The 22507-nt window shown below is 38.2% G+C and overlaps 1 protein-coding gene across 1 annotated transcript in view; it reads right to left on the bottom strand.

The window, feature by feature from the left end:
• LOC134533336 (glutamate receptor-interacting protein 1) overlaps positions 1-22507 on the bottom strand; it is a 351603-nt gene that overhangs the window by 185163 nt on the left and 143933 nt on the right. The window contains exon 6 of the mRNA XM_063370854.1: positions 531-691. Coding sequence (XP_063226924.1) covers positions 531-691 — 161 coding nt within the window. The remainder of the gene's footprint in view (positions 1-530; positions 692-22507) is intronic.

Here is a 22507-nt window from a genome sequence, read left to right as displayed (position 1 = left end):
AAATGGCGGATCCAAAGTGGCCACCAAGGTTAAGGTCATCCAAGATGGCTGCCATGACATCACAATCCAATATGGTAGACCCATACCACAGCATCACACCCATAACCAAGCCCCAGAAAATACATTACATGCTACTAGTGATGATGTTGAAAGTGTATTGAAGTACATGTATAACTAAAATGTTTATTGTTTTCAGGTAAACATGCATATGAAGAGGCAGATGCACTGTTTGGCTGGCAGGTGTACAGCACTATGTTGAGTGTGAAGAGGTTGGAAGTGTACAGCAGTTAATGAATAACTGAAGCCTAAGTATTTACATGCATTGAAGAGGTCGCACTAACTTGTTCGGAGGTAGGCGTGCATCTGTATGTGCAGTGTTTTGAGGTTCGAAGTGTACAGAAGTGCACAAATTTATGAAATATTTACTGTTAAAGTTATACATTAATTTAAATACGTACATTCATTTTCTGGCCAGTGCACAAGAGTATGTCGAGTGTGATACAACTGAAGCTTGAAGTGTTTACACGCACCTGCCGGCTGGCAGGGCTGGCAGGTGTACGGCAGTATGTGGAGTGTGATGAGGCTGGAAGCGTGCAGCAGCACCGTGAGCTCGCCTGCTGTCAGCTTGTTGTCCTCCAGAGACGTGTCTCCCACAGCTAGCAGTGTGTCCCCGACGTGCAGCGCACCGCACCTGCCGAGTTCACACACATTTTGCATGCCACTCTTACATATATTTCATATTTTTGGAGTAAGCCTATTATTTAATTTTTTTTACTATACTATTAAAAGTAAATTTTTTAATTATTGGTGAAGTTACATATTTTATCTATTCGTTACCTCCCAAAATCATAATCTTCAGATGATTATTGATTTTGTTAACTTTATTTGAAATATTTCAAATACATTTTTTAATTTTCAATGACATAGATACTAATTAGCGCCGTAATTTCTTTGAATGCTTTGCCTCTAGAAGTTCTCAGTTTTATTTAGATTCAAGTAAAATGTGAATTATTTTTGTAGTTTTAATTTTACAACCTTTTTATAACCTAGTAGGCGCTTTTGATTTTTAACTGGTTTTTTTTTTTAAATTGTTTTTCCTTCACTTTATCGAAAATATTAGAATTCTAAATTTTGTTCTGATGGCCTCCATGTCCATGACACTTACACCGCAACCATTTGTGCAGGTGGGCTGTTGGACAGGGGAGGGTGCTGCTATTACTAATTCCATGTTTCATTTCGTTCCTCCAATTATTTAGCAACAAAATTGGTTCTTTGTTATATTGTGAAAAATTTTATCAATTAAGTGAAAAAATGTCATAATTTATTATGATACACTTTAATAAGGATTACGTTTTTGTGCAAGTTTAAACCTTAAGGCCGACAATAAAGACTACAGGATGGGCCGTGGAAGCGATGTGATTGTGCGATGCGCGCACGACTTTTCCGCCGAGTCTGTACCAACCATAGTTTCCCAGCTGTGGGGTGGAATAATCTTTCCAGCCGGACAGCAGGCCGCTCAACTACTTCAGGTGAACATGTTTAAGAAAAGTAGGGGCAGTAAGCCGGTTCTGGATCAATGTAAACATTCTGCAATGTGATGGCGGCCGCCATCTTGTGTTTGTCTGCTGGAGGCCACCATCTTAGTTCAACCTTTGGTTACCAGAACACACCACCATAGCCGCCACTGGGGGCCGCCATATTGTTTTCGTCTGCTGGAGGCCGCCACCTTAGTTCAACCTTTGGTTACTGGAGCGCACCACCGTCGCTTCGAAGGCAGGAGTTGTATACAAAAAAACCTTGGGCGGCGGGGCTTCGATCCGTGGGACGCAAACAATGTCGAGGTTAGAAGGCAGACACCTTACCAACCAGACCACGAGACCAGTTGGGAAGTGGAAAATTAAATAAGGAATATATGCTTACATTCTCAAAGAGGCACCATACTAGCTATGTTTAAATTTCCAAAAGAATAAGCATGCTTAAATAAAATGCCACCATGTTTAAATTTACAAAAGAAATAAGTATGCTTAAATCAAATACCGCCATATTTAATTTTCTAAAAGAATAAGTATGCCTAAATCAAATACCGCCATGTTTTAATTCCCAAAAGAACAAGTATGCTTAAATAATAATGCCGCCATGTTTAAAATTCGAAAAAAACAAGTATGCTTAAATTAAAAAAAAACATGTTTAAATTTCCAAAAAGAACAAGTTTGCTTAAATAAAATGCCACCATGTGTACTTTACCAAAAGAATAAGTATGCTTAAATAAAATCCTGCCAGGATTAAAAATCTAATAAAATCAAGTATGCTTAAATCAAATGCCCCCATGTTTAAATTTCGAAAAAAAAACAAGTATGCTTAAATAAAATGCTGCCATGTTTAAATTTCGAAAAAAAAGTATGCTTAAATAAAATCCCATCAGGTTGAATTTTTCCAAAAGAACAAGTATGCTTTAATCAAATGCCGCCATTTTTAAATTTAAAAAAAAAACAATTATGCTTAAAACAATTACTGACATTTAAATTTCCAAAATAATAAATATTCCAAAATAAAATGCTGCTATTTTTGATTTTCCAAAAAGAACAAATGTTTAAAACAAACCTCACCACCAGTATGCTTAAATAATGCAGCCATACTAGCTATGTTTATAAATCCTACCCCCACTCCGAGTATACTTAAAGAAAACCGTCAACCCCCACCCCAAGTATGCTTAAAACAAACACCATCAACCCCCCACCACAAGTATGCCTAAAACAAATGCCACCATACTAGCTATGACTAAATGAAGCGCCAAATACTCACGCCGCCATCTTTAATGCCACAGAGAGCGTGGTGTTGCCTGCTGAGACTCCCCGCACACAATGCATGATTATAATTTCCTTTTTCCTATTATATATTTTTAAAATAAAATAAATTTTAAATAAGCATTGTAAAAATGCTGTGTAGGGAAGAGAGCTGGAAGCTTGCCCATATAGTAAGAACAAATAGCACTGGTTCTCTGCCAATGTGACATATATAATAAGCATAAATATAAATTTAAATAAATGTTGTACAAACGCCGTGTAGGAAAGAGAGCTGGAAGATCGCTCGCGCGCCGGCGACCAGGAACTTGTTTACCTGCTGGGTGACAGTGAAAGTGTTTACCACAGCGAACACAAGGTCAGGACATCGCTGCATACAGTAAATGAGCAAGCATAAGGAGCATACAGAGGTAGAAAATATAAATAATGTATACAGCACAAGGGTAAAAACGAATCTTGGTTTTATTTAATTAATTTGTTATATAATATCCAAATTGTTCATTCACGGTTGGCGGACGACCCCAGGGATACATCCCTGAACGCCCCGAGGAGGATGTGGAGTCCCCTCAACAATCTCCTCCGTGAAGAAGAGCACAACTATATCTGGCGGTATAATTTCTTCTGAACCATTGGTTGTGAACACCGCGGGGAGCCCCGCGATATACGGTGGATGTGGGGTCCCCTCAACAACCTCATCCGTGAAGAAGAGCACAGCTATATCTAGTGGTATAATTTCTTCTGTTCCATTGGTTGTGGACACCTTCATCTTGTTGTAGGGAGACCTGCAGAACAATACATAGTTCAAACATACGCAGTCGCTACAGCATAACCTAACCTGAAATTAAATTACGTTCATGTTCTTTAAAAAAAATTACATTACATAAACATGTGTAAAAGAGAATATAAATTAAGTTAACATTTGTAAAAGAAAATTAATATATGTAAATATGTATATGTAAATTGCATGAAATTTTATTATGTATAAGTGTGTAAAAGAAAATTAATTATGTAAACGTGTTTAAAAGAGAATATATATATATATATATGAAAGGCATGAAAGTAAATTACGTAAACGTTTGTAAATGAGAAAATAAATTACGTAAACATGTTTAAAAGAGAAAATAAATTATGTTAACATTTTAAAAGCAATCCACCCTGAACAAATATACAGTGACATACCAATAGGTTATTCTCCACGTGCAATGGTGTGGGTTGAAACTCGACCAAGGGGTGGAAGGATCAGAGTGCTAGGCAACCCTTCCTTGGGAATGACAGCACACAGAAGCATAGCTGAACGTAACGTAACGGAATAGTTAATCATGGTCCGGGGAAAGGCGTACTTCTTTATGTCCCCAAGGTAGAGTGCTGACACCGTCTTCAGAAAGCCAACACTTATCATCTCCTGAAGACAATGCTACCTTGGTCACATGCTCCGTAAACACAGTGTGGCCTCGCGATCGGAAATTGTATTGGGTCGCGAGAACCCATGAATTTCGAAGCAAGCAATCCAGGTATTGAGGAAACAGGAGTGAACGCAGTGCGCTGGCCTTGATTCCCTTAGCTTTACGTGTAGAAGAGCCATCCTCCATCTTAAACACGTAAAGCTTCGGGCGAAGACCAACAAACTCTATGATGATATTACCAGCGGCCTCATCCTTCATCACCGATGTTACACACTTATTGACCAAGGGGAAGCGTTGCTTATTACCTGGTGCATAATTTTAAATGTCAAAACGTGAAGCTAAATCGGGGCGAATCAAATCATAAATATTGTCACACACAACATAGTAAATTAAATACTCCATATCCGAGTATAAGAGATGCAGAGACTGTGGAGGGAATTTCTTTTGCATATAATTATAGTGAAAATCGTATAGAACCAAATTTGGTAAATCTAAAATGACGACACCTGTGTACAATGGTCTATCAAAGGAAATCGACCCTTTCTGCAACTCTATGAGGTATAAATTCTCATCGATGATTTGCCATGCCTTGAATGTCGGACGACCAATCAGCTCAGCCACCCCATAAAGAGAATCATATCCAGAAGCGATGCGTATATCCTTATGCTTTCGTGTATTCTCTAAAATCTTCCCGTACACAGAGTTTGACCGTAATTAAAAGAACGATTTCTTGAAGGGGTTCGCAGCCTGGGCACGATGCTCAGCATTAAAGGCTATGTAATCTCTCATCCAGGCCGCCTGATCAAACCGCAGCACGCGGTGAACCTGGCCGATGACCGCCCCATACTGAACGTAGTTCCACAGTGTTTTAGCATGGACAACATATTTAGTACACGACACGAGAGTTAACAGTAATTTACTCATACGCCTGTTTGGCAGTACGCCATTCACAGGGGCCAGAGGCAGATCTGATAGGCGATCGTTACAATCATCGGGAAAGGTCAAATATACTTCCGTGAAATAAGATGTATCACCATCGATGTCAATGGTGTTGAAATCCCAACTCACATACTCATCCCTGGGAACCCACTCAAATTTGCCCACAGGAAGCTTACCCAACATTGTGTGAGCATACAGAGCATTTACATCGAAATAGCAGATGTAAGAAGATGGAAGGCTATGGTCATGATTGGACATGTAAACATTATTAGCTTTCGTGTGACGTCTACATAAATTAGTAATACCTCCACGAACTGCAGACTCTAGGAAGAGGTATATGTCCGGGTCGGTTACAAGCTCAAGACGCGCACCAGTTTTAATTAAAAGTGCATCCCATGCGAGCGAGGGAGTGGTAATGTAATGGGCAGGATTAAGCAAATAATACTGTAAGCAAACGAAACGAAATGACTTGAATATGTTGGCCAGCAAACAAGTATCCACCTTAAGGTAACTAAGTGCGTACTCTTTCAATGTGGCACAATGAAAAACATCCCAAGCCTTTTGAGCATGAGTATAGTCCAGATCACTCACGTCCATGCCACTCAATAAGTTATGGAATGCTTCCTTTAGTGGTAGCGAGGCAGTCTGCATATGTTCACTAGATTTAACAAAATCATAGGAAAACACACCTTAACGCGTAGCTAACTGAAACTGTGCATCGTCCGTAAACATTGAACGGGTGGGTTTCAACTGATCCGGCATGAGATTACCAGCGAGAGATTCCAGAGATGAATTTAAAAAGTTAAGTGAATCAATAAATCTAAGACTCACAGTGCGCATGCCTTCTTGCACATTACCTGAGACAGGTATGTATTTAGTAATACATTTGTAACTCTCTAGAGTTACGTCTGGGACTTTGACCTCACCGGGATTCTCCACAACAAAGGAGCTGTCCGGCTGTGCAATCCGCTGCGAAACTAAGTGCTTCATTAAAAATTGGGCATCATAATTTTGCAAATTATGAAAATCCGCGACAAGATGTTTCTTTTGCATCCTGAAAGTTAGGTTGCATTTCGAATGGGCATAACCATGTATTTCACCAGTCAAATGGCAGTGATCGAGCACCTTCTGCCCAGCCAATACCTTCTTACAGATATGGCAATGTGTTTGACTCACAAGCCTTGCAGAGATGGCTGGAGTCGGCGTCTTAACAGGAATGTTCTTTGAATAAATATCACATACCCACTTTGTTATTGAAACCAATTCTGCGACCATTTCAGCAGTACAATTTACACCCTCGAATTGCACATACTTGGTCAAAGAGCTATTGTACCCACACACTAACAGAATGCTACATGTGTATGGTACATGTTCATTTACCCGTGTGGTATTACATGTCTCATCACCGGGTAAACAGGTGGATATCGGCTTAAGGTATGACTCGTTGTCACAGTACGCAATAAAGCCGAGGCGATCCTATTCTGCAATATTTGTAAATTGTAAATATTTGTTCTCCTCTGTAGGGAAACAGGAATGCACTGCTTGATGCTGGCTGCAGAGAACAGTGTGTGAAGTTAACCTATCTTAATTTGAGAAGTATTGAAGACAGTCCTACAAATCCATTTCTTATTAGTAGACTTTTACAGTTGGAAGATAATAATCTGGACAGACTCTTAATTGTTACAAATTGTAGGTGCTCTATCGCGCCACTAGAATGAATTGCAAAAATATTTGCATGCCTTACTTTTCACTCAGAGGATATGCGAAGAGGCTGGATAGAGGATTCAGATTTGCCGCTAAAACATTCATCAACAATATCCCCCTTACTGTCTACGCATGCATAAACGTTAACGGAAATATTATTGTTCCTCTCGAATGTTTTAATCTGATGGAGAGTAGACGGGAAACTCAAACCAGATGCATTGAAAGCCACAAGTGGATCCGGATACGAACTGGCTTGGCTAACATTGCCTTCCGCAGTCATCACACATGTCATAATGGCTTACAGAAAGCAATGCTGTTCGGAACAATCAATATTGACACAAGCTTTCCTATTGGACAAAAACATCGGTAATTTCGTGTGCGGCATGCCAACAGTGAAAGATCTATAGCTTGGAGCATGTACATCCATGTTAATCAATCGCTGTAGAGCCCACCCACTGCCACGAGCAGCGACATCACTAACATTCCTATTGACTTCCGGAATGAATACTGAATAATAGATTTCCCCTACCTCATCAGAGAGTAGTACCGTGGCTGAGTGGGTTGTAAAATGAAATTTCTCACTCTCGCCTCCCTCCACAGTCCGGGGTGACACAGTGCACGCGGCGGAAGCCCTGCATTACCTCCAGGTAGTGTGCTGTTGGGTCGAACGTTATCGGTGTCGTTACCTACGGGTGTAGATAACCTGTTGACTGGTTAGCTCTGGACCACCGAGGTATATTTATACCGACATCTCATCATCCCCGGTTATTGTTTTTTACGCTCTCGACGCTTGCTGCGACCTTGGAGCCTAACTGCGACTTTGATTCCACATCTCCACCTACCCCTCCTCCTCTTCCTCCTCTGACATTTCCGCTTTCTCATTGTTCCCGACAATGTTTTCAACCATCCAGTCTCTGAGCAGTGCTGCGTTGTGACGCGATGGTACCGGTCTTGTACCTCTGCTGTTGTTGCTGTACTGTTTATCTAATATCTTTAATGATGTGCAGCCATATTCACTTTGAACATCCACCATGCGAACATGTTTACAACAATGTTTAGCTAGCCAACATTTCTGTTGGACTCTGGTGACCATTATAGTTTCACTCAGGTGCGCCGCCAATATGGTTGGCAGACTTGTGTAGGGAAATATTCCGTCTTCCCATTTCAGATTGTGGAAGTTGTTAGTGATCCATGTATTTGTTCGTTGATGCTTTCTAATTAAATGTTCCCACGCAAATGGTGGTTGAAACGATCGCATAATCAAATTGCAATGCTAACTTCCTTAACGATAAACCCATACTGCGAGAATAAGCCTTGAAGGTTAACACACTTCGCCATGGCAGCTGAGACACGACTGAACATACATCGTGTATAGCTCATTATTTTAATACTTTGATCCCTTGGGTTGTACGATACTAATCTATCGTATAGAATAATTGCATATGCCTGTGTTAGTGGCGGTATATTGTTTGCTGTGGTAATGTCTATTTTACAATCTATGACAGATGAGGTTAGTTTTTCGTTTTGATGTGACATGTCAAATACAAAAAGAGGGGCTTTATCTTTAAATCCCTCCGGGTCAAGTAGAGGTGTATTTAGTATACCATAGTAGCTCGCTTGGAAGTCTGAGTACATATTATATGGAAGTAGGTAGTAAACATTCTTAAAGTTTATTGCTTGGTCCGAATATGGATACGCCTCAGAATAAAGATAGACCTTGCTATTTTGTAAATTACAATGAATGAAATTAGATTTGTTTGCGGCTAGAACATTATGCCTGCCGGGTTGAAATGTCACTATTATATAACGAGGGCGTTCGCTGGAGAAGCTAGATATTAGAGCCCAACTGACACTCTGTGATGGTGGTAAACTCGAGTAACTTCTACTCCCCACGATCTGAAAGCAATGTCTATATCGCAGCCTTTTTCAACCATTTTCAACAGTCATGTGCGCTGGGCGGGGCTTACCTTTACATGTGGAACAAGCTGGTCGATAGATTGCAAAATTAATGTCACTTGCTGTGGCTGATCGCTTGTGTCCATTATAGCATTAATATAACTGTTTGCGGTGATTATAACGATCGTTTGTTTAAAATTTATTAATATTTGTTTGTATTCTTCTGCAAAGCCTAGCAGCTGGTTCAGTGGGACGCATATTTCAAACTCGCCTTGCGCTGTAAGTGGTAAACAGTAATCGCCATCCGGACACCATCCTGCAATCTTACTTACGGCTTTTTCATCACGTGTGCACGATAAATAGTTTTTCACTGTTGTCACAATTTCAACTTCGCGTACCTCGTCGACTGTCACACCGTTAAGTTCGAATGATATTCGGTTTATCGTATGTAATATACCATTGTTAACGATTTTTGCATTGTCTGGTTTTTGCCTGTTTGGTTTCGTGAATGCACAGCGAATTCGCAAAAACAATTTAGCAATGTGCGTATACACGTCAGAGTTTTGTATTGCTATAACTATCTCGGAACTTGGCTCGTACGGTCCTGCAATGTATGGTTTGTACGTGTGCATTTCACATTTTGAGACTGCATCGTCAAACTGCGGTGACTGTTGAACATCGAGTATACTATATTCCATTTGGAAATACCTTGAAACCTAGTTTTTCTAGGAACCTCACGTTGACATGTGTTAACTGCTTGATGTTTGCTTTCGTACCGGCTCTATGTTTGCTCACCCTTGCCCCTTTATGCAAACCAAAGTATCTTACCCCCATACTTTTTACAAATGTAAGCGTAGTGTAATCACCTCATTTCTAAAGTTGATTAATTTACCGTTCTGGTCTACCACTCTAATAACCAACTCTCGTATTTGTTGCACGGTAACCAGACTGTAAATGAGTGTTTGAGGCTTATCACTGAACTTAATTCCTGGAGGAACGTTCGGGGAAAATTCGTGTATCGTACTGTTTGGTTTTCCATTAAGGAAGCTGTGGCCAATGATATTCGCCGTGATTCTAATAACATTTACCGGCATCACGTTTACAGGCTGGGTCGACTCGTGAATTTTATTCGCCTTGTAGATTTCCGGTTCGTAACCAAACATCGAGGCTAGGGAGCAGTCGCCAGTGCAGTCGATTTGTGCATTGCTTTGCAATATGCATTGTAGAGGGTTTGGATTATCTTTCAATGAAAACGTTATGTCTGTGGTTAGGTGTTATATAATATACCGTTCAATGTCTAAGACTTCGTAGGAACCTATAGGTAATTTAATCTCTCGCGTCATCTCTTCATTCTTCAGCTTGTACCTGAATATCCGGTTGCTCACATCCACGTTCGGGATAGAATTTTGTATGGTAAAATCCACGAGAGCGAGCTGCAATAACCCATCACTTACGTCGATCGGAGGGAAGTGTGTTGAACACAGTTCCGATGTGTTTCCACTTAGTATTAGCATGATGGACATGTTCAGGATAGTTTCGAAGCACAATAGAGGTTCGACTGCATGTACTGTGCTATGGTTAGTGTTTCTTATATACGGAGATGAGAAACTTTATACATAAGTGACCGCAGTTGAATGAGTTAAACTTTTTCTGTCTATCTTAATTATATGTTATTTTGCAGCCGCTCAGGTATCGCTGCATTTCTAAAGGGGGTGCCAGATCTCCAAAACTATCATAATACCGAGCCGTACGACTGGTCTTGGCGTATGCTACCCAATGCATTCCGGGTCCCTTAACCGTATCTAAATTAATAATACCACTCTCACATTGTGGTATGGTTTTGAGGGTATTAATCCTTCATAAACACATTTCTAAAATATGGAATTTTTAATTTTCTAATTGCTGTCTTTAGATCTGTGGTAGTAAGGGGTCACTTTGGCAGGTTATTCAGTATCCTCATTTCCTTTTCCCGCCCCTCTTCTTTCTTCTCCGCTTGACCCCTCCCCCAGGTATAGACCTGAACTGTTTTTTGCAATCGCCTGCAATTTACTAAAGTGCTGTGCATTCTGGCTTAACGTTTCTGCCTGGTGTTTAGCCGTGTTCATGGTCTTGGCTATACCCGCCGCTCCACCTATCAAACTGCCTAGCGCTGCCAGCGCTGGGAAGATGAAAGGTAATAGTCCACCTTTTTTCGCGTGGTTTTTCTTTGTTGAGATGCCGCCACCAATCTTACGTTTTATTCTCATTATCTTATTGATTCCCCACACTGCGATCTTTTCACCGAATTTCGTTGCGGGATTCTTTGCTATTTGTGTGGCTTGGTTCGCTAGTATATCGTCGGCTATGTGTCTGTCACTTAGGTTATTACTTTTAGAATAGCTTATATCTTGGAGACGACACGCCTCGTCAAGGAAGTTGACACCTGTATCACCGCGTGCTAGCCTCTTGTCGAGTTTCGTTCCCGGACCGCAGAAATTATATCCTGGCAGATGTAATTCTACTGGCACCTTGTTAATAACAGAGTTTATTATTCCTCCACCTCTTTGTACCTTCTTTCGTGTACAATGCATAACACTTTACTAATTCCAGTTGGTATAAGTATGCTGTTTTTATAGTTTTCTGTTTAGTTGTGTGATGGAAGTAGTGCCACAGCGCGAGTCGCTGCCTGTGCGGATTACACAGGCTAATGAAGCCAGTGCTCGCGAGTCGTGGCATGGATCTTTATTACCTTCGATGGTAAGATGATTGATTGTTGGTCCGTCCGAATGCGGAAAAACGTGTGTCCTACTGAGTTTACTCGAGGAACAGAACGGTCTTCGGTTCAAGAATCTGTATCTATATTAAAAATCGCTGCAACAACCAAAGTATCAACGGTTGGCTACGGTTCTTATAGCTGTGAAAGGTTTGGGATTTTTCCTGTATACGGAAAATGTTGATGTGATACCTCCTAGCGAGGCTAGGGCCAATTCAGTGTTTGTATTTGACGATATAATGTGTGAGAAACAAGGAATCATACAGCAGTATTTTTCCATGGGTAGACATGCACATGTTGATTGTTTTTACCTAGGTCAAACTTATGGCAGGATACCTAAACATTTGCTTCGGGATAATGCGAATGTTATCGTGCTTTTCCGCATGTATTTTCTTAATTGGCGACATGTCTACGATGATAATGTAAACAGTGATATGAGATTTTGTACGTTTAAGGATATGTGATTCTTGTGTTGGAAAAATGAACATGGTTTTCATGTTATCATAAAGGATTATCCTTTACTTAATGGCAGGTATCGTTGTGGTTTTGATCATTTTACTGTAGCAAGTCATTGAAGGATGTCCTACAGCGAATCCAAGTTTGGAGGTGGTCCTCTGAAACGTCAGCTTGACTCGTGTATATCTCGCGATCTTGATGGGAATTGTGATTTAGGTGGAAAACTTTTAAAGCGTGTGGGTATGCCTAAGGATTCTGGGGATGGCACGAGTAAACATTATATTGACTCGGTGTTGAGTGTAATCACTCGCACGGTGACAGAGGAGCTGTAGCATCGGTTTACGGAGCTCAAAGCATCGTTAATCAATGTACGGGATGTGCAGGTTGGTATTATCGAGTTTTTACGGAATATGGTGGTGAGGGAACAGCGATCTGTGGATCAAATCAATTCTCGTCTGTCGGTACTGCCAACAAAGTTGGGTGATATGTATGTTAATTTGTTGGAGAATAAACTTGACCTATTTAAGAATACGATTATAGATAAGGTAAAGGATGTTGTAAACAATACCTTGGCGGAACTGATATTGAAACTTAAAGCTAGTAGTGCTGACATATCGCAATGGGTTTCTCAATTGGCTCGTACTATTGGTGTTAAGAATGGTGTTGATGGGTTGATTTCTGCATCGACTGTGAGGACTGTTGCCAAGCGACCCACACCTCCGAGACCGCCTCCTGCGACTTTGAAAAATTTCTAGCTCTAGATGTTTGTAGTTCTGTATATAAAAAAGCTTTATGCTGTATGGTTATCTTCAGTCATGTCTGCCAAGGCAAAAGCTTTAGATAATGTCATACAGAACATATACGTGCCAAATTTATTTTGGCTAAGCGAGCGTGATTGGAGAGGGATGCGTTTAATCAGGAAATGTTCAAGTCTGTTAATTCGCGTTTGGATAAGCTTGGACAAGTCTCGTCGCTCGTGCAGTCTATCCTGAAACATCATATTGTTCTGAAACAAGAGTATTCGGAGGTGAAGCCAGATCCGGTAATGAGTGATGGTTATGATTCTGACACTAGTATACGTCGCGATGTTATGAGCAATTCATTGGGTGAAGTACAGAATTACTTACGGAGCTACAACCTTCGCTCGGGTGATGGAACCTATGGTCTCTATAAACGCAACAACCGTTGGTTCTTAGGGGATACGGAAGTATTTTTTCACGATAATAATTTAATTCGCATCAACAAAGAATTGATACAGCCTGCTCTTGGCTTATTCGAATTATTGTTCCGCCGAGAGCCGCACACCTACTCAGAGTCCGTCTTAAAACAATATGGACATTTACTAGATATTACAAATGCTTACTATAAAAGAAATGATCCTTTGACAAAATGTTATAAAAGTGAAACGCATGCAAAGTTTGATATCATTAAAAGATTGTTTCCGAATATTGGCTCACCTCAGCGAGGAAATACTTTGTTACAGAAAACAATGGATTTGCAATGCACAAAGAAATTGGTTAATTGGGATAATCCGAACCAGATTGTTGCTCGCCTCAGATTACTAATGGCCTCGCAAGAATTTGGCCATACCGGACATAGCAACGAAGTGATATCTATTCTTGAAGAGTTGAAGGAAGCGGGATATATTGCGAAATGAGTGTCGCACAACATGGGATTGCTAATGAACTGCATCGCGGAGTTTGTAGAATTTTCCTCGTAGACCTGTTTTGACCTATGGGCTTTGTGATTTATTACTGTTTGATTTGGTGGAGATGATTCTGTACAGCAGGATAAATAACGGTTTCAAGTACATCCTTACTGCTATAGATGTTTATAGCAAATGTGGTTATGCGGTTCCAGTTAAACGAAAGACAGGAATATTAGTCACCACGGCCATGAAAAGTATTTTAAAAGAGGCGGGGTGTTTTAAGAATATTCAAAGCGACGCTGGAGCGGAATTTTACTATAAACATTTTTGAGCCTTAATGCAAAAGTATGCAATTAATCATTACTCTAGATATAGCACAAGGAAACTATAAGTTGCTTACACTTTTACCGAAAACACTTTCTGTCTACAATAATAGATTCCACCGCACTATAGGCATGGCTCCGAATGCTGTGAGGGATAACTCTTTGCTACAAACAGTTTACAGGTATGTTAAGAAAGTCGATCCTAGGTGGTCAAAGGCTCGGGTGGGTTCCTACATACGTACATCAAAACACAAGACAATTTTTGAGAGTAGTCAAAGTTACACATAGTTTTCCACGTGTGTTTCATTTGAGTGATTTGGGTGGTAATGAAATTAAAGGTGGCTTTTATGGTCCTGAGATTAAAATAACTGCGTACCCTGACACTTATTTAGTGAAAAAAATTCACAAAAAGTGTGGCATACGTTTCCTAGTGTCGTGGAAGGAGTTTCCTGTGTCGATAAAGATGTGAATTAATGCCTGTAATGTCTCTTGACCGTTGGAGGCGGTGGCCGAGGCGGACTGGTGACAATAACAACTTTCTCCATCATTCCCCTCGGGCCATAGCCTGACCTTGTGTTCGCTGTGGTAAACATTTTCACTGACGGCTTGCGGATGTCAAAAACTTCCTGGTCGCCGGCGCCCGAGCGGGTTTCCAGCTCTCTTTCCTACACGTTGTTTGTACAACATTTATTTAAATTTATATTTATGCTTATTTAGCCTGCCACATTGGCAGAGAACCAGTGCTATTTGTTCTTACTATATGGGAAAGCTTCCAGCTCTCTTCCCCTTACATGGTATTTGTACAATGCTTATTTAAAATTTATTTTATTTTAAATATATATAATATGATTTGGGAAATTATAATTACGCATTGTGTGCGTGGAGTCTCAGCAGGCAAAACCACGCTCTCCTCTGTGGCATTAAATATGGCGGCGTAAGTATGTGGTGCTCCATTTAGTCATAGCTAGTATGGCGGCATTTGTTTTAGGCATACTTGGGGTGGGGGAGTTGGCAGCATTTGTTTTAAGCATACTTGGGGTGTTTTTAAACAAAGTGGCAATTGTGGAGTGGTGGGGTTTTGCTTTAAGCATACTCAAAGTAGGGGTGGGATTTATAAACATAGCTAGTATGGCTGCATTATTTAAGCATACTGGTGGTGGGGTTTGCTTTAAACATATTTGTACTTTTTGGAAAATTAAACATGGCGGCATTTTATTTAAGCATATTTATTCTTTTGGAAATTTAAACATGGCGGCAATTGTTCTAAGAATACTGTTTTTTTTTTCGAAATTAAAACATGGCGGCATTTTATTTAAGCACACTTGTTCTTTTGGAAAAATTAAACCTGGTGAGATTTTATTTAAGCATACTTGTTTTTTTTAGAAATTTAAACATGGCGGCATTTTATTTAAGCATACTTGTTCTTTTTGGAAAAATTAAACATGGCAGCATTTTATTCAAGCATACTTGTTTTTTCAAATTTTAAACATGGTGGCATTTTATTAAGGCATACTTGTTATTTTTGGAAATTTAAACATGGCAGCATTTTATTTAAGCATACTTATTCTTTTGGGAATTTAAACATAGCTAGTATGGCACCTTTTTGAGAATGTAAGCATATATTCCTTATTTAATTCTCCACTTCCCAACTGGTTTAGTGGTCTGGTTGGTAAGGTGTCTGCCTTCAAACCTGGACATTGTTTGGGTCCCACGGATCGAAGCCCCGCCACCCAAGGTTTTTTGTATACAACTCCTGCCTTCGAAGCGACGGTGGCGTGCTCCGGTAACCAAAGGTTGAACTAAGATGGCGGCCTCCAGCAGACGAAAACAATATGGCGGCCCCCAGTGGCGGCTACGGTGCCGCACTCTGGTAACCAAAGGTTGAACTAAGATGGCGGCCTCCAGCAGACTAACACAAGATGGCAGCCCCCAGGGGGTTCTGGCACAGTTTTTACATTGCGGAATGTTTACATTGATCCAGAACCGGCTTACTGCCCCACCTAAGGAAACGTGTTTACAAATGCTAAAGTCTACGGTTAAAGGCATTTGGTATATAATATGTTCAACTCAAAAATGGATCGTCTATTGTCATCGGATGAATTTGTTGTGGATCCTATTTAATATTGACGTGTAAACATCATAGCTCTTGTATATAGCATTTGATGAGAATAATTTTTAGAAAATGGAAAAAAGTCAATGAATGGAAATGTGAGAGAAATTGGTGGACCCACATTTAGCAATATATATATATATATATATATATATATATATATATATATATATATATATATATATAGTTATTTTCGTATACAGAATAGGATGGATACCAAACGGATATGTGTGGCAAATGAAACAGTATGATAGTTTAACTACCCTGGAATAAAATTTAATAAAATGAAGTAATCATATTAAAAATAAGTTGAAATTTTAAATAACCCATAATTATAATGACCATATTACATGTTTATTAGTTTAATAAAGTAGCGGTAGAGCAAGCGTCTAATAATTTCAGGAATGTGTTTCTAATATCTTTAATAATAGTTTTTTTACTAAATTAATAACTTTGTAATATAATATTAAGTAATAATAATGTTGAATCATCTCAACAAGGTGAAGGTTTGTTTGTCTGAAGTATTTACTGACTTATTTATTTAAGTCGTTTAGGCATAATTAGTTTATAAAAAAACTTAAAAAAACTTAGTGTAAAAATTGGTATTTTAATGTCCAGGTTAATATTTTAATAATACCTAAGAAGTATAACTTCTATATTTTTTTTTGGAAACTATAAAGTATTAACGATTTAGTGAATTATAACAACATAGTTAGTAATGTGTAACTGGGACTTTGGGGACAGACTTCTAGGCTGTGGAGCCGGAGCCGGGTTAGTGGCCGCCATCTTGAAAAGCTTTATTTATTATTATATTTTTATGAAAAAAATAATTTTATAAAAAAATTATTTAATAAAATTTTAATAAAAAATATTTAAAACCACCTTTGCACATTTCATTACAGTCACATCTTGAATTCTAGAAACATTGGACAATTCATTAAGTTCGTCATCCTAGACATGTATGGCATAAGTGCGCGCATAGTTATAGACACCATCTTGGATTCTAGATCGTTGCAATTTACGTTACGGCATCCATCTGGATTTTCCGTATTTTTTATACCAGAAATTTGGACAAAATTAAAAAAAAATTATAATAAAATCAAATAATCAAATTTTATTAAGGGTTTGTTTAAAAAACGCACTTATATCCCCCGTTCGAAACCAGTGAGAAAAAATAAATAAAAATAGTGACAGATCCTTTATCTATGAAAGCCACAAACACACTGACCTCACACATCTTATGCCAAGGTATATTTACATCGCCAGCTAGCATGTTGTTAATCCGACCTCTTGTTTTCAGTAATCGAAATCAGATCGCTAGTGTCATGTAGTACACATAACATCTGATAGAGTGCATTACCATCACGTCAGTTAAATTTTTGTCGAATAGAGTGAAGTAAATATTTATTATTAATATGGAATCCGCCATCTTGAAATTTGAATGCCATCTTGGAAATTTTTAAATATCAACCTAAAAATTCCGGAAAAAGTTAAAATTCTAAAAATAATTACCTAATTAATTTTCTGATTAATTCAATACGTTATTTTTCTTGGTTGAATACTTTGTCAATAAAGTAAATACAAAATGTCAGGTTCGAAAATAAAGCACCGCCAGGGAAATTTACAAACATAATTTTATTACATAATTTCTATTCTACTACAGAAACACTTGCGAAAGTAAACAATCTAACAATCATTTTGTTCTGCGTCGATGTGAATAGACTAATATTCATCTCCAATCGGTTAATACTAGACAGAGACCACGCAGATAATTTACTGATATAATCTTTCTCTTCTTGACAGAGATTCTGGACACTATGTTTAACAGACTTATTCACATATTCAGAACTGTAAATTATAGCAGCAGCAGCAGCAGCAGCCGAAGTCTTGAAAGCACTCTTCGTCACTTTGTCCTTGAACGGATACAGCTTACCATATACACAATCCAACCAAAAGTTATATTTCAAAGAACAGTTTGTTGCTACATCATCAGTAAGTTAATTTGATAATGTTCTGTCTAATATAGTCAAGAAGAGTACAAATGTCTTTGGCTCCAACAGCCTTAACTCGAAAGATCAATGCACCAAGCTTTAATTGTTCTAATTTTTCCAAGAGCTCCAATGCTCCAATTGATCCAATAAGCCAACAGCTACAAGGGCTTCAACGCTCCAATTACACCAACAGGCATTGGCGCCCGAAAATGCTCCAATGCTCCAAAGTTCCAACAGCTTCAATTGCTCGAACTTCTCCAATGTTCCAATCACTTAAATGTTCTAATGTTCTCTAACTGCTTCAATGTTCCAATCGCTCTAATGTTTTAATGTGCTCCAACGTCTCCAAAGTACCATCAACTCCTATTGCTCCAATGCACGAATTGATCAACAGTTTTAACTTCTCCCAAGTTCCAACTGCTCCAGCAGCCATTGGTTTAACAGGCATTGAATCCAAAGGTCAATTGTTACAAGAGATCCAATGTTCAATTGTTCTAATTGGCTAACAGCTTCAAGTGCTCCAAAGTTAGAATTGCTCCAAAGTTACATCAGCTCCAATGCTTTAATGGGCTCCAACAGTTTCAAAGTACCAACAGCTCCAATCGTTCCCACTTGCCCAATGCTCTAATATGCTCCAACTGCTCCAATGCACTAAAGTGCTCCAACTGCTCCAAAGTTCAAAGAGCATCAATTTCTCCAATTGGCCAACAGTTCTTAGAGCTCCAAAGCTACAACCGCTTCAATTGCTCCCACTGCTCTAATGGGTTCCAACTGCTCTAATGGGGTCAAACTTCTCCAAAGTTCCAATAGCTCAAAAGTTCGAAAAGTTTAAATTACATCAAGTGCTCCAATTTTCCAAGTACTGCAACTGATCCATCTACACTGAGTTCCAGATTATTTCAATTACATATTTTTATCGAATTTGGCTTGATTGCTATTATGGCTATTATTAATGGCTTTCAGTGGTTACGATTTTTACACCTTTAATTTCGAAAATGTTAAACGAAAACTCGGAATTAGGTAGAAATCAGATTACGAGAATGAACGATAATATTTGGAAACAAATAATTTATTTACTTTTCATTTATGTACACAAGCAGATAAAATATGTCATTATGATAAGTAGAGTGTATTTTTTTATTTCTTTGAGTATGATGGATACTTCTTTGATTTACAAAATGTTACCTGCACAAAGCGAAGCTTGTAGAAGTCTTAACTGTCAACCAATATGTTAGGATTTTCCCATGATGCGTAATTAATCTCTTTTGATGTCATCTTACTTGCATGTTTATAATAAATTTTATTAAAATCTCTGGACTTTTCCATTTTATCACCAGCCTCTTGGTCACTTTCGTCAACGACATTATGATCATCGCAAGCTTGGTCAGAATAATCTATTTTAACACGTTTCCAGTGTTTTGGTCTCATTGCTTCTTCACAGTCTTCGAACTTGTGAGCTTCAGGTACGTCAACACAGTCCTCGAACATGTCAGCCTCAGAAGTGTCATCATAGTCTTCAATCATGTCAGCTTCAAATGTTTCATCATAGTCTTCGTCCTTGTCAGCTTCAGATCGTTCTCCGTTGTTCGCATTTCCATGGAAACGACTAGAATTTATTGTAAATATATTTTCATTTCTCATATATTTGCTACTTTCTTCGTTAGTTTTATATTTCAAATTATTATTGTGATATATGATAGAATTTTTAGCAATAGCATTTTTACATTATACGCAATCTTATAGTCATCTAATATTTTGCCATCGTTCCTATTCCCCGGCGTTGTAGCCCAGTCTTTGTTATCTTCAATCACCTTAGTTGTACAGGTTTTGCAAGGTCTATTCAAAAAAAAACCTTCTACCTAAGGGTTTCTGATACTAACTGCAACTGAATGGTTTTTTGCCCATGGCCCAAAATACACTCGTTTCTCTCATATCGTTTAGCATTTTTTCTCAAGGTAAACTCCTTGCTGCAGTATTTACAGCAATGTCGTTTTGATAAAGGTACAGATAAAGAACCATGATACATGTAAGCTTCAACGACTGACAGATTCAAATTTAAATCTTTCAATTGAATTAATAACTTAAATAGAATTTGTTAATTTTTTTATCGGCGTGAGTTATTTATCTCATACATAAAACTTGTTCCTTGTAGTTCTGCTTTTCAACAATAGATGGTGCCACACGTTGCATGTAGATAAATTTTTATTTTTATTTTACGCGGAATGCGGCATGCTCACTTACGATCGCAAGAATGTAGGCATCGCTAGACACCAAGGAGAAGGAAGTTCGTCTTGCATGTTAGTGCTTCTCAGATGTATCAAAGCATATATTTTAACTATGTAATAAATATTTTTTTTGTTTAATTTCTACTTGATAAAATACTTTTTTAGTGATAATTTGGAACCATAAATTGAAAATTTAATTGTAACTCAAAATAAATTTGCGTGTCTAATTAAGTAAAAAAAAATATTTATGCAGAGATGGACTCCTCAGAAATAACCAGAAGCATTTGGAGAAACCACAGGAATGACCAGAAGCGCTTTGAGTATCCACAGGAATTATCAGGAGCAGACGGAGAAAACTAAAGCACTTTTTCCTTCATATTAGAAAATTGCAAAAATAAAATAAAATTAAGGAAAAATTACAAAAAAAAAAAAAGTTCATAAGCTCTCAGAACCTGTTTTTTTAATTTTTCATTCATTCCAGCAATCAAGCGTAGCTCGAACAAAAAATGTAATTGAAATAAGTTGGAACTTAATGTAGATGGAGCAGTTGCAGTACTTGGAGCAATTGAAGCTGTTGGAACTTTCGAGCTGTTGGAGCCAATTAGAGCAGTTGGAGTAGTTGGAGGAATTGGAGCATTGGAGCAGTTGTAGAAATTGGAGCTGTTAGAACTTGTGGAGCAATTGGAGACTCTGAGTTTTGTAGTTTTTGGATGTGTTGGAATTTTGGAGCATCGGAGCATTTTTGGGAGCCAATGGCTATTGCTGTAGTTCGAACTTTGAAGCACTTGGAGCTGTTGGCTTAGTGTATCAATTGGAGCATTGAAACATTGGAGCTCTTGGAAAAATTAGAACAATTAAAGCTTGGTGCATTGATCTTTGGAGTTAAGTCTGTTGGAGCCAAATACATTTGTACTTTTCTCGACGATATTAGACGGAACATTATCAAATTAACTTACTGATGATGTAGCAACAAACTCTTCTTTGAAATATAACTTGTGATTGGATTGTGTATATGGTAAGCTGTATTCGTTCGAGGACAAATTGACGAAGAGTGCTTTCAAGACTTCGGCTGCTGCTGCTGCTGCTGCTGCTGCTGCTGCTGCTATAATTTACAGTTCTGACGATGTGAAGAAGTTGTTAAACATTGTGTCCAGAAAATCTGTCAAGAAAGGAAAATTATGTCAGTAAAGGGTCTGGCTGGCTGGCTGACAATTAGTCATTTCGTGTCGATGTTGTTCTAAATGTTTATTAGATTGCTTACTTTCACAAGTCTCTCAGTATTAGAATAGAAATTATGTTATTAAATTATGTTTGTAAAACATCTTGATGTATTTTATTTTCGAAACTTATATTATTTATTTAAAATACTGTTTGAATATCGAAAGAAGGACAGGATCTAATCGAATCAATCAGTAAATAAATGAATGATTTTTTGATGACTTTTGAATTTTTTCCCGAATTTCTTGGTTAATTATTAAAGATTTCCAATATGGCGGCCACATTTCAATATGGCGGATCCTACAGTAATAATAAATGATAACTTCACTCTATTGGATAAAAATTAAACTAATATTTTGGTAATGCACTTTATCAGATGTCATGTGTACTACATGACACTAGCGAACTGATTTCGATTACTGAAAACAAGAGGTACGATTAACAACATGCTACCTGGCGATAAATATACTTTGACCTTTGTGGTGAGAGGTCAGTCTGGCGTTGGCTTCCATGGAGGAAGGATCTGTCTTCTTTATAATTTTGGTTCTCGCCGGATTGGAACCGGTAACATAAGTGCGGTTTTAACAACATTTTAATAAAATTTATTTATTTTTTTATGAATTTAAATTTTTTTCTATATTTCTAGCATAAAAATCACGGAAATTCGTTATGGCAACCATAACGAAAATTGCATTGATTTAGAATGGTGTCCGTAAGGATATACGCCACTATTTTGTCATAAATGTCCTAATTGACAGATGTAACGAAATATGCAACTTTTATAGAATTTAGAGTGAATAACGGTAACGAAATGTACAACGCTCTTTTTAAATATTTTTATAAAAAATTTATAATCTATATATGTTATAATTTTTTTTCTTATATCTCGGTTAATACACAAAGATTTACAACATGGCGGCCATTCCGGTAATTTTAACGGTATCGTAGATATGCTGTAGATATGGATGATTAAGTCTCAATATTAACATTTCAAGCCGCTGACATTTTGAAGGGAAAAATACGGGAAATTTTCCTTCGAAA

This window comes from Bacillus rossius, chromosome 6 (genome assembly GCF_032445375.1).
Source record: "Bacillus rossius redtenbacheri isolate Brsri chromosome 6, Brsri_v3, whole genome shotgun sequence".
NCBI classification, from domain to species: Eukaryota; Metazoa; Arthropoda; class Insecta; order Phasmatodea; family Bacillidae; genus Bacillus; species Bacillus rossius.
Note: the sequence above shows the minus strand (reverse complement) of the source record. Positions and strands in the feature narration are given on the sequence as shown.